Source organism: Stegostoma tigrinum, unplaced genomic scaffold (genome assembly GCF_030684315.1).
Source record: "Stegostoma tigrinum isolate sSteTig4 unplaced genomic scaffold, sSteTig4.hap1 scaffold_104, whole genome shotgun sequence".
NCBI lineage: Eukaryota > Metazoa > Chordata > Chondrichthyes > Orectolobiformes > Stegostomatidae > Stegostoma > Stegostoma tigrinum.
In genome coordinates, this window is record NW_026728056.1 from 547,202 (window position 1) to 563,157 (window position 15,956).

At 42.8% G+C, this 15,956-nt stretch overlaps 1 protein-coding gene across 5 annotated transcripts in view; it reads left to right on the forward strand.

Moving 5' to 3' along the window:
• Window positions 1-15,956, forward strand: part of LOC132207579 (utrophin-like) — a 101,482-nt gene that overhangs the window by 72,644 nt on the left and 12,882 nt on the right. The window contains exon 1 of one of the 5 annotated variants that reach the window (XM_059643537.1): window positions 6,520-6,825. The exons of the other annotated variants lie outside the window; for them this stretch is intronic. Within the exon in view, the coding sequence (XP_059499520.1) occupies window positions 6,786-6,825 (40 nt within the window). The 5' untranslated portion in view covers window positions 6,520-6,785. Of the gene's footprint in view, window positions 1-6,519; window positions 6,826-15,956 lie in introns of those variants that run through there. 5 annotated transcript variants of the gene reach the window in all.

The window sequence follows — 15,956 nt, forward strand, 5'->3', positions numbered from 1 at the left end:
TAATTGTGTGGTGCTGTCATATGAACAGGAGCTGCCAGAGTTCGGCTTCTAATTAGCTCTTGTGTAATACAGATGATTTCAGTCAAGTTTTCATTATGTTCAAGGAGATATAGTGAGTTGACTGACTTTTATGAAGAGCTGTGCAATTTTTACAGCCATGTGTGTTTCTGCTGAAAGCAATATCTTTTGATGAATTGCATTGCGTGTGTCAAAAATGTGAAAAGATTTAGTTCAGCACACAGTGTGATTCTGAGTTGAGTGGCTTAAAAATATTTACAGATTTGTGACCAACATGCTCAGTGAATTCTTTGTCCAGGGAAAGCTTTATAAATCTCAGTATTCGTAACATAATCTCAACTATGTAATTTATACCCATATTCCTGGGTTATGCTCTATCTTTCATTCAAATTACTTTATAATCCATTACATGGATAATTCAAGATAACAAAGTGTGAAGCTGGATGAGCAGAGCAGGCCAAGCAGCATCTCAGGAGCACAAAAGCTGACGTTTCAGGCCCAGACCCTTCATCAGAGAGGGGGATGGGGTGAGGGTTCTGAAATAAATAGGGAGAGAGGGGGAGGCGGACTGAAGATGGAGAGAAAAGATGATAGGTGGAGAGGAGAGTATAGGTGGGGAGGTAGGGAGGGGGTAGGTCAGTTCAGAGAAGACGGAGAGGTCGAGAAGGCGGGATGAGGGAGTAGGTCGGAAATGGAGGTGCTGCTTGACGTGGGAGGAAGGGATGGGTGAGAGGAAGAACGGGTTAGGGAAGCGGAGACAAGTTGGGCTGGTTTTGGGATGCACTGTGGAGAGGGGAAGAACTGGGCTGGTTTTGGGATGCATTGGGAGAAGGGGAGATTTTGAAGCTTGCGAAGTCCACATTGATACCATTGGGCAGCAGGGTTCCCAAGCGGAATATGAGTTGCTGTTCCTGCAACCTTCAGGTGGCATCATTGTGGCACTGCAGGAGGCCCATGATGGACATGTCATCTAAAGAATGGGAGGGGGAGTGGAAATGGTTTGCGAATGGGAGGTGCAGTTGTTTATTGCGAACCGAGCGGAGGTGTTCTGCAAAGCGGTCCCCAAGCCTCCGCTTGGTTCCCCAATGTAGAGGAAGCCACACCGGGTACAATGGATACAGTATACCACATCGGCAGATGTGCAGGTGAACATCTGCTAAATATGGAAGGTCATCTTGGGGCCTGGGATGGGGGTGAGGGAGGAGGTATGGGGGCAAGTGTAGCACTTCGTGCGGTTGCAGGGGAAGGTGCCGGGTGTGGTGGGGTTGGAGGGACTGTGGAGCGGACAAGGGAGTCACGGAGAGAGTGGTCTCTCCAGAAGGCAGACAAGGGTGGGGATGGAAAAATGGCTTGGGTGGTGGGGTCGGATTGTAGATGGCGGAAGTGTCGGAGGATGATGCGTTGTATCCGGAGGTTGGTGGGGTGGTGTGTGAGAACGAGGGGGATCCTCTTGTGGCGGGGGCGGGGTGTGAGGGACGTGTTGCAGGAAATGCAGGCGACGTGGTCAAGGGCGTTCTCGACAACTGCGGGGGGAACGTTGCGGTCCTTGAAGAACGTGCACATCTGGGGTGTGCGGGAGTGGAATGCCTCATCCTGGGAGCAGATGCGGCAGAGGTGGAGGAATTGGGAATAGGGGATAGAATTTTTGCAGGAGGGTGGGTGGGAGGAGGTGTATTCTAGGGAGCTGTGGGAGTCGGTGGGCTTGAAATGGACATCAGTTTCTAGCTGGTTACCTGAGATGGAGACTGAGAGGTCCAGCAAGGTGAGGGATGTGTTGGAGATGGCCCAGGTGAACTTGAGGTTGGGGTGGAAGGTGTTGGTGAAGTGGATGAACTGTTCGAGCTGCTCTGGGGAGCAAGTGGCGGCGCCGATACAATCATCAATGTAACAGAGGAAGAGGTGGGGTTTGGGGCCTGTGTAGGTGCGGACGAGGGACTGTTCCATGTCACCTACAAAGAGGCAGGCATAGCTTGAGCCCATGCGGGTACCCATGGCCACCTCCTTTGTCTGTACGAAGTCGGAGGAATCGAAAGAGAAGTTGTTGAGGGTGGGGACGAGTTTGGCTAGGTGGATGAGGCTGTCGGTGGAGGGGGACTGGTCAGGCCTGCGGGACAGGAAGAAGTGGAGGGTTTTGAGGCCATCTGCATGCGGAATACAGGTGTGTAGGGACTGGACGTCCATGGTGAAAATGAGGTGTTGGGGGCCAGGGGATTGGAAGTTCTGGAGGAGGTGGAGGGCGTGGGTGGTGTCACGGACGTAGGTGGGGAGTTCCTGGACCAAGGGGGAGAAAATGGAGTCCAGATAGGTGTAGATGAGTTCGGTGGGGCAGGAACAGGCTGAGACAATGGGTCGACCCAGGCAGGCAGGCTTCTGGATTTTGGGCAGGGCAGGCAGGTTTTTAACACAGCACAGGAGATTTGTTGAAACAGTATCTAATGGTAATTAGATTAAATCCTTTTCTTTATTCACTGCTCACTTTGGGAGTCATTCTGAGCTATTTCCCAGAAATGGTCATGTTAGGCAATCGAATTTGAATTTCTCAGCCAATATCTTTAACCAAAGTTATTGATATTATGAACTACCTATTATGCTTATGAATTGGTTATTGTCTCATAGAGGCCTCTAGCTCAGGAAAGGAACCTTTGGCACTGTGCCTGTGAAAAACAGCCACCTAACTATTCTAATTCCATTTTACGGCATTTGTACCATTTGCCTTGTATGCTTTGGCATAGCAAGTATCCCCTTTTATTTCATAAATCTTACGAGGGTTTCTGCCTCAGCCACCCTTACTGGCAGTGAGTTCCAGATTCCTACACCCTCTTGGTAAAAACATTTTTCCTCTCATCCCTTCTGAATCTCTTGCCCCTTACCTTAAATCTACGTGACCAGTCATTGATCCCTGCACCAAAGCGAAAAGTTTCTTTCTGTTTATGCCTCTCATAATTTTATACATTGCAATCATATTCTCCCTTCATCTGTTCTGTTGTATGGAAAACAACTTTAGACTGTTCATTCTTCCTTCATTTCAAAAACTCTTCACCTTGGACAGCATCCTGATAAATCTCCCCTGCACCTTCTCCAGTGCAGTGACATCCCCACCAACCCTTCACCGTGGATTCCAGACCTGTGCCCATTACGCTAGCTGTGTCCTAAACAATGTTTTGCATAGTTCCAGCATAACCACCCTACTCTTAAACTCAATGCCTTAGTTAGTAAAGGTAAGTGTCCCTTATGCCTTCTTCATTACTTTATCTACCCGACCTGATACCTTAAGGGACTGGTGTACATGTATATCAAAATCCCTGGGATCCTCAGTGCTTCCACCTTTCATCATATATTCCTATTCCTTATTTGTCCTGCTGAAGTGCATTCTCTCACGTGTATCCAGATTGAATTCCATTTGCTGCTGATTAGCCTATCTATATTCTCCTGTAATCTAAAGCTAACCTCCTCATGAATGACTACTCCACCAATTTTTGCACCATCTGCAAACTAACTGATCCGCCTTGCTATGTAGATATCTAAATCGTTTATAAATAACACAAACAGCAATAAGTCCAACATTGATCCCTGCGCTGAACACAGAATTCCAATCACCAAAACACCAAGCAATCATCAACCTCTGTGCTTTGACATTCGACCAATTCTGGATCCGAGTAGCCAAATTTCGTCAGATCCCTTGGGCTATTCACTATCAGTCTCCCATGTGGGACATTGACAAAAGCCTTGCTGAAGTCCAAGTAGATTATTTCAAATGTAATCCCCTCTTGTACACACCTGGTTACTTCTTCAAAAAATGCAATCAAGTTATTCAGACATGGCCTCCCCTCAATAAAACCGTGACTGCCCTGCCTTTCCAAGTGTGGATTGATTCTGTCCCACAGAATTGCTTCCAGTAGTTTCCTCACCTGAGGTGAGACTTACTATTGTATATCTTTATTTCAATATACAATTTTTATTCACTTTTGCGATATGGACATCACTGCCTGTCTTGAGTTGCCCTTGAGAAAGTGGTGGTGAGTTGCTTTCTTAACCCGCTGCATGCCATGTGATATAGCTACTCTCGCGATGACATTAGGGAGGGAATTTCAGGATTTTGACTTGTTTTAAGCATTTATATGTACTTTATCATGAAATGCTGACAAGGTCGACAAGGAAATATAAGGATTCAAAAAGATTTATGGTCCTCATGAAGAAATAGTTAGGACTGGTAGACAGACCCTCAATAATTTGCCCAGAACTGCGTGCTGTGTGTTTGTTGTCGGCCTTTTTCTAAAGCAGTTGATTCAAACAGTCTGATTGTAAAATTCTTTCCTGTACAAATGTTTGCTTTAAAATAAATAGAAGTAAAGAGAAGAATCCGTCTAGAATTAGATTTGATTTGTGTGTGGCTTTGAGAGTGATCTTGTCATGAGTATGCTGTGAGATTACCCCAGAGACTCTGATATGCTAAAGTAATAGACTTTTGGAGACTGGCAACAACTGTTCTGCTTCTGTGCCACCACAAAAAATCACATCTGTCTTGTTTAGAAATACTTGGAGGCATCCTGTTGCTGTGCATCTGATTTGAAAACTGTAACATGCAAAAACATACTCTTAGTATTACCCTGAAAGATTCAACATAAAGTAATTTAACAGATTTCTTCTATTGTCTAGAATATCTTCTGAAATATTTGGTTTGAAAATGGGTAAGTCACAAAATTGTATCAGTGATAATGGGAACTGCAGATGCTGCAGAATCCGAGAGTGTGGAGCTGGATGGACACCGAAGGCCAAGCAGCATTTTGACACATCCAGCATTGCCGAAGTGATTACCCACTGCAGTTTAGACACAACTTTATGAGCAGGCTTGTCATGAAAGACCAATTTAATCATCTAATAAGCTGTATGTTCTGGCTGAAATACTAAAACATGATGAAAATCTTTGCAATTAGACAACTGTTTTACATTTTGCATTATGCATAGAAACGGACAAACAAGAGGGTTGTGTTCTGAGGAGGGGTCACCCGACCCAAAACGTGAACTCTGATTTTTGTTCACAGATGCTGCCAGACCTGCTGAGCTTTGCCAGCAAGTTCTGTTTTTGGTGTCATCTGATTTTCTGATTTTGTTTTGTCATGTTGATTCTTTAGAGCACATGTTTTTGAAGTTGAGCCTTCCCTCAGAAACGTCTCATTTGTTTTCACCAGCCATTTGCTGTGTTTGCCAGCAGCAAAGCCAAAATTTCTTTAATTTATTTCTTGTGAAGCATGCCTTCAGCAACCTGAGTTTACCTTATGGGTATGCTGCGCTTTTCCTCCAGGCTTGGTATTTTTCCCTGTATCCGAGTGCAGTTATCAAGTGCATTCTCATGAGAGCAGTTTAATCATGGCTTTTCTTATTTTGAATTTGCTGTTGTTTTGGGTGTATAGTTTGGCAGTCTGTCGTTTGGTTGTTGCTCTGCTTTGGTTGGAAGGTTAATCTGATTATCTATAGCTGCTGTATTTGAGTTAGTATTTCTTTACCATTGAATCCATTGTACTTCTGAAATTTGACACAAATAGAATATAATTTCACTTTGTGACTTTGCTGTTAACACAGTAAATGGAGGAAAGTATTGGCCAGACAATGCTGAGAGGATGTGGAGAATCTACAAACAATTGTAATAAGGGTTACGAATGTGATAACTCTCGCTGGCGTATGCCAGTTGAATTTCTTGTGTTAAATTGCTAGATTATATTTTGGGGGTATAATTCTGAAAATAATATCTTGCTGTATGGAAAACAATATCCTTGAACACTGGTAGGTCAGTTGGAAGGCAAAGAAACACTGGGATTCCTGAAAGTAGAGGGAGAGAGAAAAATCAAAGCATTAATGAACCTGGTCCAAAGTCCATAATTGCCAGTGATACATCAGAGAATTTGTTGGTTACCTGGCTGCTGATGCACTAAAGCAGTAACACATAATAATGAAGTAACAAAAAACCATTCAAAAATGAGAGGGCATTGAAATAACTGACAGCATTGAATCTGCTCCTGTTGTGATGAAAGTGCCTTATTGATTTGTAACAAAATAGTTCCAGGGCTACATTGTATCAACTCAACTAGGCAGTGCAGTGATCTGTAGTATGAGGTAGAGAAGCACAGTGGAACTGATGGGCACAGATCTCTGAACTCTCAGCCTGTAGCAAAGATGGTAATAAATCTGAGGGACTTTTACATGAACACATTAATTTACAGATCATTGGGAGTGGTCTGGTATTTTGCTGTGGTCTTCCTTGCCCTGGGGACTGAAGTCCCATTTGATGTCACTGTTTGGTTATATGTTTACAATAGACTCCCTTCGAGGATTGGTTTTCTTACCTTTGCGCAGAAAGTCCTTTTTAAAAATTTCTTATGTGACGATCGGTCAGTTATTTTTGACTTCCAAATTGCCAGCGGTTTAGACCAACTGTTTGATTCAGACGGACCCCAAAATTGGGTACGTTAAACGAAAAACAGCTGGGCTGTTGGAAGAAGCGAGAACTAGCAAAGTCTTTGACTGAACTTTAGGGTGAGAACTGCCTGGGACGAAGAAAGCACAATGGAAGATGGCTGAAAGCCGCAAAAGACTACTGAGCACCCTGGATCTGGGTATCTTTGGACGAGTTCTTTTGAATTGATGGATGTGTGAAACTGCTAATATGTAAACCACAATCTGATGGATTTAGTGTGTAAGAGAAACATGAGGACAGGTTAAAACAGGAGGTAATCTTCTTGAAGATGTAAAACTGCAGCACAACAGCAGTAATGGGACAACCTATTGCAGAAAGATGTCGGCTGTGTCAAGGTGAGACATAATGATGAATGGCCTGAACTTAAGCTTGCAGGAGTTGCTTAGAAAAATTGAACAGGTATAGTAAGAAAAACATGATTTTATCTAATGGCCTAATATTTAGTTCTTCATTCCATGTTATTCACTTTGCGTTTAATTTCTGTTGATGCAGTGGTTAATACCACAGCACACATTCTCTTACATACTTCAATGTGTTGTTGATCCGTTTCTAAGCAGGTTGAAAACTGTGTTAGTGCCACGCATAATGGAATTTTATGAACATACAACAGCAGTAAAAGTCAAAGTACATTTATGTTAAGTTTATAGAGAACTACAAAGTGTGTTCAAATGTTGGGAAAAGTCAGTGGAATAGTTGATTTGTGTTTTAGTTAATTACCAGAGATGCCTGTCACAATTTACAGAGAGCATATCCTGCTGTGGAGTGCCATGTCTTTGTTTAAATTGAGAAATTAAACATGTAATGATTCTCTTATATATTCGAACAGCTGAAAGTAAATACAGTGGTCATTCTTAAATAGACTCTGCTTTAAACCCCATAAACCTATCCAGCTTTTAATTGAGGAGGATAGTTATTCACCAGTTTTAAATACATTGATCGAATACATGTGTGTTCCATTTATCATTGTTCTAATTGTTTTGAAGTAGTATTTACTGTGGAGAAATGCAAGAAACCTGTTCTGGCCATGGTTTCCAGCCAAACAATTGGGGCCACAATTTATGGGAGTTTTCTCAATTTTCTGGAACTTAGTAGCATTTGACCATCGACTGCATGAATTATTCATATGCCTGAGAGTTTGTAATTAGTTTTGCTGACCTTTTACTGTGGCCTAATTTCCACTGCTAATTTAGTGAAAGAAATCCATATAGTATGGATTAACAAGAGTGCCTTATTCACAGCATTGTAAAGTTGGACCAGAGAGTGGATGATGCTTATACGAGCATCCATTTGCTGTCAGGTACCTGGATTGATTGAACTGACATTTCATTTCCTGACCTCCTGCCCTTGGCCTCTCTATGGCAACAATTTTTGAATTAGTAGAATAAGGTCTTGTTATCATGTTAAAAAGGGGAATTGTCAAAGAGGATGTTTTTGGCTTTTATTGCAGTTTCAGGATAAACGAAAAAGATGCTGAATTAATTTTTGAGTGAAATTTGTACCCAAAGGCAGAATGACTGTGAAGTGGGGTTGTATCTGTCTGCAAGAACCAAGCATGTTGTTTTTATGGAATTAACAAATTGATGCATAAACATGGGGGAGGAGTAAGGTGTTACATATCATGGTTATTAGCTGATTAAAGCCTGAGTTCTTGTGCAGGGGTTGTTTCCTTCATGTAGATGCCTGTTGAGCGAGAGAGAGATTTTGTTTATTTGAATTTAATGTCTCTGGAGTTAAACACACTGTGAAAAGCATTTGTGTTGCATTTGCATTGCATTTCATACAGTTTTCACAGTGTGCGAACCATGGCACAGAGCAAAGCAGTAGATCAAATGTATGACTGAATATTACGTTCAAGGTAGAGCTCAGTTCATGCAGCAGTCATAGAATCCTTAGTGTGGAAGCAGACCATTTGCTCCATCGAGTCCACGCCGAACCTCCAAAGAGCAGCCTATCCAGATTTATCCCCCTACATTATGCCTGTCATCCTGCACATCCCACAGCTAATCCACCTTACCTGCGTGCCTTAGGACTGTGGGACGAAACCGCAGCACTCAGAGGAAACCCACGCAGACATGGGGAGAACGTGCGAACTCCACACAGACGGCTGCCGAAGTGGGGAATCGAACCCAGGTCCCTGGCGCTGTGAGGCAGCACAACTAACCACTTATCCACGGCACTGCCCACTCAATATTTGGGAAATAAGGGTTGAAGACTAATTGTGTGTTTAAAAATAACCTAATTCTGGCTTAGTAGCTTCTTAAAAGTGCAGTGTTTTTGATAGTAGCAGACCGTTGCTTTAGCTAGCCATTCCTTCCAAGCCTTTCATCAGTTTCTGTTTGATTCTGGAACCAAGAGCCTCCTCTATCTGTTTTCTTTCATTTCGTTCTTCCAATCATTGATGTGTGGATTGCTTTAAGGCAAGTTTGAAGATCATTATCTGCAGATGCTTGATCCTGAGCAATTTTCTTGACAATCTTATTTTTAACCAGCAGTGGTTTGCTATTCCCTTTCACTTTTAGGGACAGACTGAGGAGGCAGATTCCAGATCTACCTCAGTTGGAATGGGAATCGTGTCCATGCAGTTGGCATTATTCTTGAGGGAATTTGCCCAACCCAATAAATCTCTGATATTTATTTTCCATTCAGGGTCCCTCATGAATCTTTTTCAGAGACATTAAAGCCTCACAACCAGAAATTGCTCCGACAAATCAGCACTTCTTAGAAAAAAGAGAGATAACAAGGTGTAGAGGTGATGAACACAGCAGACCAAGCAGCATCAGAGGAGCAGGAGGGCTGATGTTTTGGGCCTAGACCATTCTTCTGATTGGTTTCGGCCTGAAACATGAGCTTTTCTGCTCCTCTGATGCTGCTTGGCCTGCTGTGTTCATCCAGCTGTACACCTTGTCATCTCAGATTCTCCAGCATCTGCAGTTCCTACTGTCTCTGAAACTCATTGTAAGAATCAACCTTGATTTCTTGCTTTGGGATCCATCCATTAATTCACATCTTTCCTGTAAGATGGAATGAGGAACGAAATACTTTATACCAGATGCAAAATCTAGTGTGGCAGACGAAATTCAGCATGTGTCGTGAGAACTGATACAGAAACAAGGTAGAATAAATGTTATAATTTAAATGGCTGCACAGAAATAAAGACACACATACTCAACAGTTCTCATACACCGACTCGAAAGTCTTTGTAGGTGGCAGGGTTAGACTATTAGAAGCACAGTCTGTAGCAAGTTCCATTAAGGAATTTATTTACACAAAGCTGAAAAAAGTGTAGAGTTGTAGAGAAGGGAAAATGGAGTGGGGCGAATTGTGGATAATGCTTGCAGGGAACGAAAGTGACAAAGTGAATTGCTTCCTCTCAAGATTTAAGAACCATGATATAGCCTTGCAAATCCATGTGCAACTTCAATATCTTAAATATAAAGTCACATTTTTACTTAAACATTTTCTCTAGTCACCACTGCAAATATTGAATCGGTGATTTTTAATGGCACTTCAGTCAAAGCCCAAATCGATCTTAGAAATAGGAGTAAGCCATTTATCCCTTGACCCTGCTGAATTTTTCAGTGTTATGGCTGATCTGATTGGGCCTTAACTCCACTTTCCTGCCTGCCTTCCGTAGCCCTCAACTCCAGAACTCTAAAATCTGTTAGGCAACCTGGAATTAGTCAGGAACCTGGCCTCCACTGCGAGCTGGGCCAGAGAATTCCAAACTGATGACTGAGAACATTTTCTTTTCATCCTATTTTACATAGGAGACCCCTTAATTTTAAACAGTATGCCTAGTCCTGGAATCCTTTCGGCATCTACCCCGTTAAGACCTCTCAGAATCTTGGGTTTCAAAAAGACCAGTTCTTATTCTTCTAATCACCAATGAGTTAAGGCCTAACTTGCTCAGGCTTTCCACGTAGTCAAGTCCTCACCCTAAGAATCAACATAAAAAATGTTCTTTTGAACTGCTTCCAATATAAACATATCCTGAAGGAAGGAGGTCAAAACTATACCCTGCTGTATATTGGGGCAGCTAGAATTCCCACCTTTTTTCAGTTCCCCTTGTAATAGAGGCCAGTGTTCCCTGATCTTTCTAATTGTTTCTTAACATTTTGCGACAAATTATGTCGCACCTAGGTATTACTTGTGTGTGTTTGTTACATTGTGTCTTCACAGGACCCTTGTGGTGCAGTGATAGTGTCCCTGTCTTTAGACCAACAAGTTTAAGTTTCACCTGCTCCAGAGGTGTGTAACAGGTTGATTGGAAAATGTCTATATTGTCTTTTCATCCGGTCAGTGTGAGGACTACCAATATCTAGAACTGGGTCTGATGCCATTTCGCCAAAACCTCTGCCTTGTTATTTCAAATTGTTTTGGTTTGTTGCATGTATGCAGAAGTCTGAAAGTAATAATGCTGCCACTTTTTCACCTTACTCCTAATTGTGGTGGTGTCTTGTTTGCCCTTCTTGATAGATATTTGGAGAAAGCTTGTTGTTTTTTATATTTTCTGCCAAATGACTCTCATGTCTCCTCTTTGTGTTGACTTGATTTTATAGTGCCACCCATGGTGGTTCCTGCCTGTGCCTTTCAGAGTGTTGTAGGGATTTTCTTGCTTCCATTCTTGTGTGACCACTTTTCCACACATTCTGTTTTATTTTCTTCTCTGAGCGTAACCTGACGGCATAGAGTTTTACATGGCTATCAATGTTCGGATTGCTGTCCTGACTCTGGCCGCCTTTGGGTCTTGCAAGCGTAGGCTGATTGAGCGTGAGCACAAGCCTATTGTGAATGGCTGAAAGAACATGTTTAATTTGATCAGCTACTTGTTAGCAGACGTTTTGTTTCACATGGCATTAGATGTGATTCTGTGATTGGGGCATTGCTTACCAAAGAATCCGAAGTGTGTGTCAGTAGCTGCACTAAAAAACAATTTAATTGGTTAATCTTGTAATGTATCTTATTCGTTCGAGCTAGATGCGACCTAGTTACATTCACAGGTGCTTTCTCCTGAACCAAGTGATTTGTCCAATTTCTGCACTTTTTAAAAATTACCCAATAGCGCGGTAACACTTGGACTAGTTCGAGTCAACTTGTCAATCGATCAGCCCTTTTCTTCTGTGCTTTAAATTATGATCCTTTGAAACTTAGCATTCTTGCATTTGTCCTGATGAGTGCAAAGTGGAAAGCTGTGGCAAATTGTGTCTGTTTTTGGCAGTATTCTATATGCTGAAAACGCAAGAGATGATAACTTAATGAAAGGGCTGTTCCTTCACTGTTGCTGGGCCAAAAACCTGGGATTCCCTCCCAAGTAGCATTGTGGGTCAACCCACAGCAGGAGGAATGCAACGGTTTAAGAAGATAGCTCACCACCCCCTTCTCAAGGGAAACTAGGGATAGGCAAGAAATGCTGGCCAGCCAGTGACGCCCACATCCCACAAATGAATAAAAAAATGAAGGATCAACATATTTTTTCTTGCTGATTAATCTGCTGTACATCTCCACTATTTCCTGGATTTATATATACAAAATATCTGACTTTTTTGGGGGCAAATATGTTGAAACTTTCTTTGGTAATGTTATTCAAGAGTCAGCCTAATACAGATTAAGCTATCAATCTTAAACCTTGTTAAACTCGACAGAAATGAAAACTCTACTTTCCATTTATAGAGTTTATGCCACTATGACAATTTGTTGTCCCTAAATCTTGTAGATAATAAAGAATTACCAACCCATTCTATAATGGTCATTGTTTGGTTTTTCAAAGGCCAAAGGTCCCAAATCTGATTGAATCAACAACTGGATAGGCCTGTTCAGGTTGCATTAGTAGATCTTTAATTGATTCTGTCTGAAATATTTGATTGCACTGCAAGTATATTACATGAAGGCAAAACAGTAATGTTGTTAACTTGTTGAATCCAACATTTTTTTGTCCAGTCCTTCAAAGACAGTTTCCCTGTTTAGCCCTTAATAAACATCACAAACAGAGAGATAGCTGGGACTTTTTGGTCATGTGTTCTGGTAGTCCATGATGGCCTGGATTTACTGTAAAAATATCAGTGAAGCTAACAGTGGGCTAAATATTCCCAGCCTTTCTGGATGATGTGGGCAGTGCTGGATCAGTTGGAAAAACTATGACAAGATTAGAAAGAAATACTTGGCTTTGAGAAAAAAAATCTAGTTTTCCATCAAAGGTTTCAATGGTGAGAGATGAGTTTCACTAGTGTGCAGCAAAAGGCCTTTGTGCGAGTATTTAGGTCTCATGAGTATCTCACCTCACCTTGAAGTGAGGAATTAGACAGTGACAATTACTGACATGAAAGTCAGAGTGGATATTTGCCAGCTATTGCAACTGCTTCTCTCGCCTCTATCTTGGCCAGCAATTGTCAACATCGCAGGGTCTGCTCTCGGGGAAGTGACTGCTGGCACCCGCGTGACGACAGAGTTTGGCTTTGGACAAACCTCCTACTGATATGCCTTCGACCTGCCTGGATTCACTACCAAATATTAGGTCCAGAACTGTGCACACCCCGCCACCCCCCCCTCCCCCCTCCCCCGCCCCCGAATGCAATGCAACTCAAGTATTTTGCTCCCTTCCTACCTTGCAAACTTAAACTATTCCAGTGAGTGGTTGGGTAGTTAAAGTCCCCTATTACGGCCTTATTATTCTTACCCTTGTCTGAAATTTAATTATATTTCAATCCTGTATCTCTCAGACTGTTCAGGAGCACACAACAGTAAGCTTGCCCTTTTTATGTTTGTTGCCTCCTTCCATATAACTTTGCTTTGTGATCCTTCCAAGTTAAAATCCTTCTTCATTGATTCCTTGTTCAATATTGTGACCCACCTTCTTTACATGGCCCACTCTTCTGTCTGTCCTGCTCTCTATCTGGTCTGAATACCCAAAAACGACAAGTGATGAGCTGCCAATCATGCCCATCTTTCAACCACGCCTCAGTTTTAGCTATGATATAATACTCCCACATGCCTGTCTGTACACTCAGCTCATCCGTCTTATTCTATACACTGCCCACATTAATGAAATACATTCTATTTAACCATATCAAACTCACTTCTGTCTTACATGCCATTTGGTTCCTCACCCTTCCAGACTTAATCACTCACTCGCTGACTCAAACATTTTAACTTAGAATTCATCTCAAAATCTATCCCCTCTGAACTACTTGTCAGGATCCACCCTCCTTCCTTCAAATGACTAATATATGTTGTAAACAGTTGTAGTCCCACCGCCGATTCCTGTAGAACCCCACTGGTCATGGGTCACCAAACTGAAAAAGAACCCTTTATCTCCAATTGCTGTTTCTTGCCTATGAACCAATCTGTATCCATGCTAACATGCTACCTCCAACACCGTGGGCTCTCATGTTATGACTTAACCTTTTGTCAAAATACAAAGCCCAAAGACAACACATCTATAGAACATCGAACATTACCGCACAGAACAGGCCCTTCGGCCCTCGATGTTGTGCCGACCTGTCGTACCAATCTGAAGCCCATCTAACCTACTCTATTCCATGTATGTCCATAAGCTTGCCCAATGACGACTTGAATGTACTTGAAGTTGGCGAATGTACTACCGCTGCAGGCAATGCGTTCCATACCCTTACTACTCTCTGAGTGAAGAAACTACCTCTGACAACTGTCCTATATCTTTCACCCCTCAATTTAAAGCTATGCCCGCTCGTGCTCGCCGTCACCATCCTAGGAAAAAGGCTCTCCCTGTCCACCATATCTAACCCTCTGATTATCCCATATGTTTCAATTAAGTCACCTCTCAACCTTCTTCTCTCGAATGAAAGCAGCCTCAATTCCCTCAGCCTTTCCTCATAAGACCTTCCCTCCATACCAGGCAACATCCCAGTAAATCTCCTCTGCACCCTTTCCAAAGCTTCCACATCCTTCTTATAATGCGGTGACCAAAACTGTATACAGTACTCCAAGTGCGGCCGCACCAGAGTTTTGTACAGCTTCACCATAACCTCTTGGTTCCGGAACTCGATTCCTCTACTAATAAAAGCTAAAACACTGTATGCCTTCTGAACAGCCCTGTCAACCTGAGTGGCAACTTTCAAGGATCTGTGTACATGGACACCGAGATCTCTCTGCTGAGAGTATTAGCGGTCCTCTGGCACCTTAGCTGTGGCCAGAAATTACTTGAAAATCTTTGCCAGGACCTCTGATATCTCCTTTCCTGCTTCATAAAGTCATGCAGTACAGAAACACGCTCACTTAATCAACATCAATGCCAACTAACAAACATCAAACTACTAATCCCATTTACCTGCACTGAGTCATTACCGACCATACGCTGGCCCTTTAAATGCTCATCTGTTGCTTCTTTAATATTGCAAGCGTACCTGCCTTCTCCACCTTGCCAGGCAGCATATTCATGTTTGTATCACTTTTGGTGAAAACACTTGCCTCAGATCCCCTCTAAATAGCTGACAGTTCACCTGAAATCTATGCCCTCTGACTTAAACCCATTTACTGGTTCTCACAATCAATCTATGCCTCTCATAATTTTGTATACGTCGATCAGCCTCCTCTGCTGCATGGAAAACGCACTTAGCCTATCAGTTTCTCCTCATAAAACTTGCATTCAATCACAAAACAACACCCTGAAACATATACTGTCAACAAACCTGGCCAACACCTCTGTCTCCGGCTTGCAACAGTGTTCCACTGAAGCCCAGCGCAAGCAGAAAGAACAGCACCTCATTTTCCACTTGAGGACCTGACAGCCCTCCAGACTCAATATTGAGGTCTGTAATTTTAGGGTCTAAACTCTCCCATATCCCAGCCCCCGCTACCCCACACACCAGGCTTTGTTACCACACAGCCTGCCACGACACATTCCCTGTTGTTAGTGACGAACAGTCCCCATTCACAACTGTTCACCCTCCCAGCCTGATTGTTTGCAACTCCTTTATCTGTCCACCTGTCTTTCTCTCTCTTTGGGCTCTATCCTATTGTTTACTCCCTACACTACCCTCCTCCCTATTTTCTGCATAGAAACCGATGTTTTCCCAGCCACCATCAGTTCTGGGGAAGGGTCACCGGACCGGAAACCTAAACTCTGTTTTCTCCTCCAACATATGCTGCCACGCCTGCTGAGCTTTTCCAGCAACGTTGTTTTTGTTCGTCATTTACAGCATATGCAGTTCTTTCGGTTTTTATCAACAAACCTGTCAGACTCACCAATGCTTTGAAATGCTCCCACTTGTTGCTCAAGACCCTGGGCTCCAGTTGCTCCAATAAGAGGCACCTGCTGTACACATGGTCATGCAGACCAGCAGGAGCACTCAGCATTTGACATGTAGTGTAGGATGCACCAATCATGGGTCAGAGCTTAATTCCAGGCATACCTTAACTGAACAGAACACTGATCTTTGCTTTTAATTTATTCATCCGCCTGCTCAATTGGAGGGAACACAAACCAGTGTTC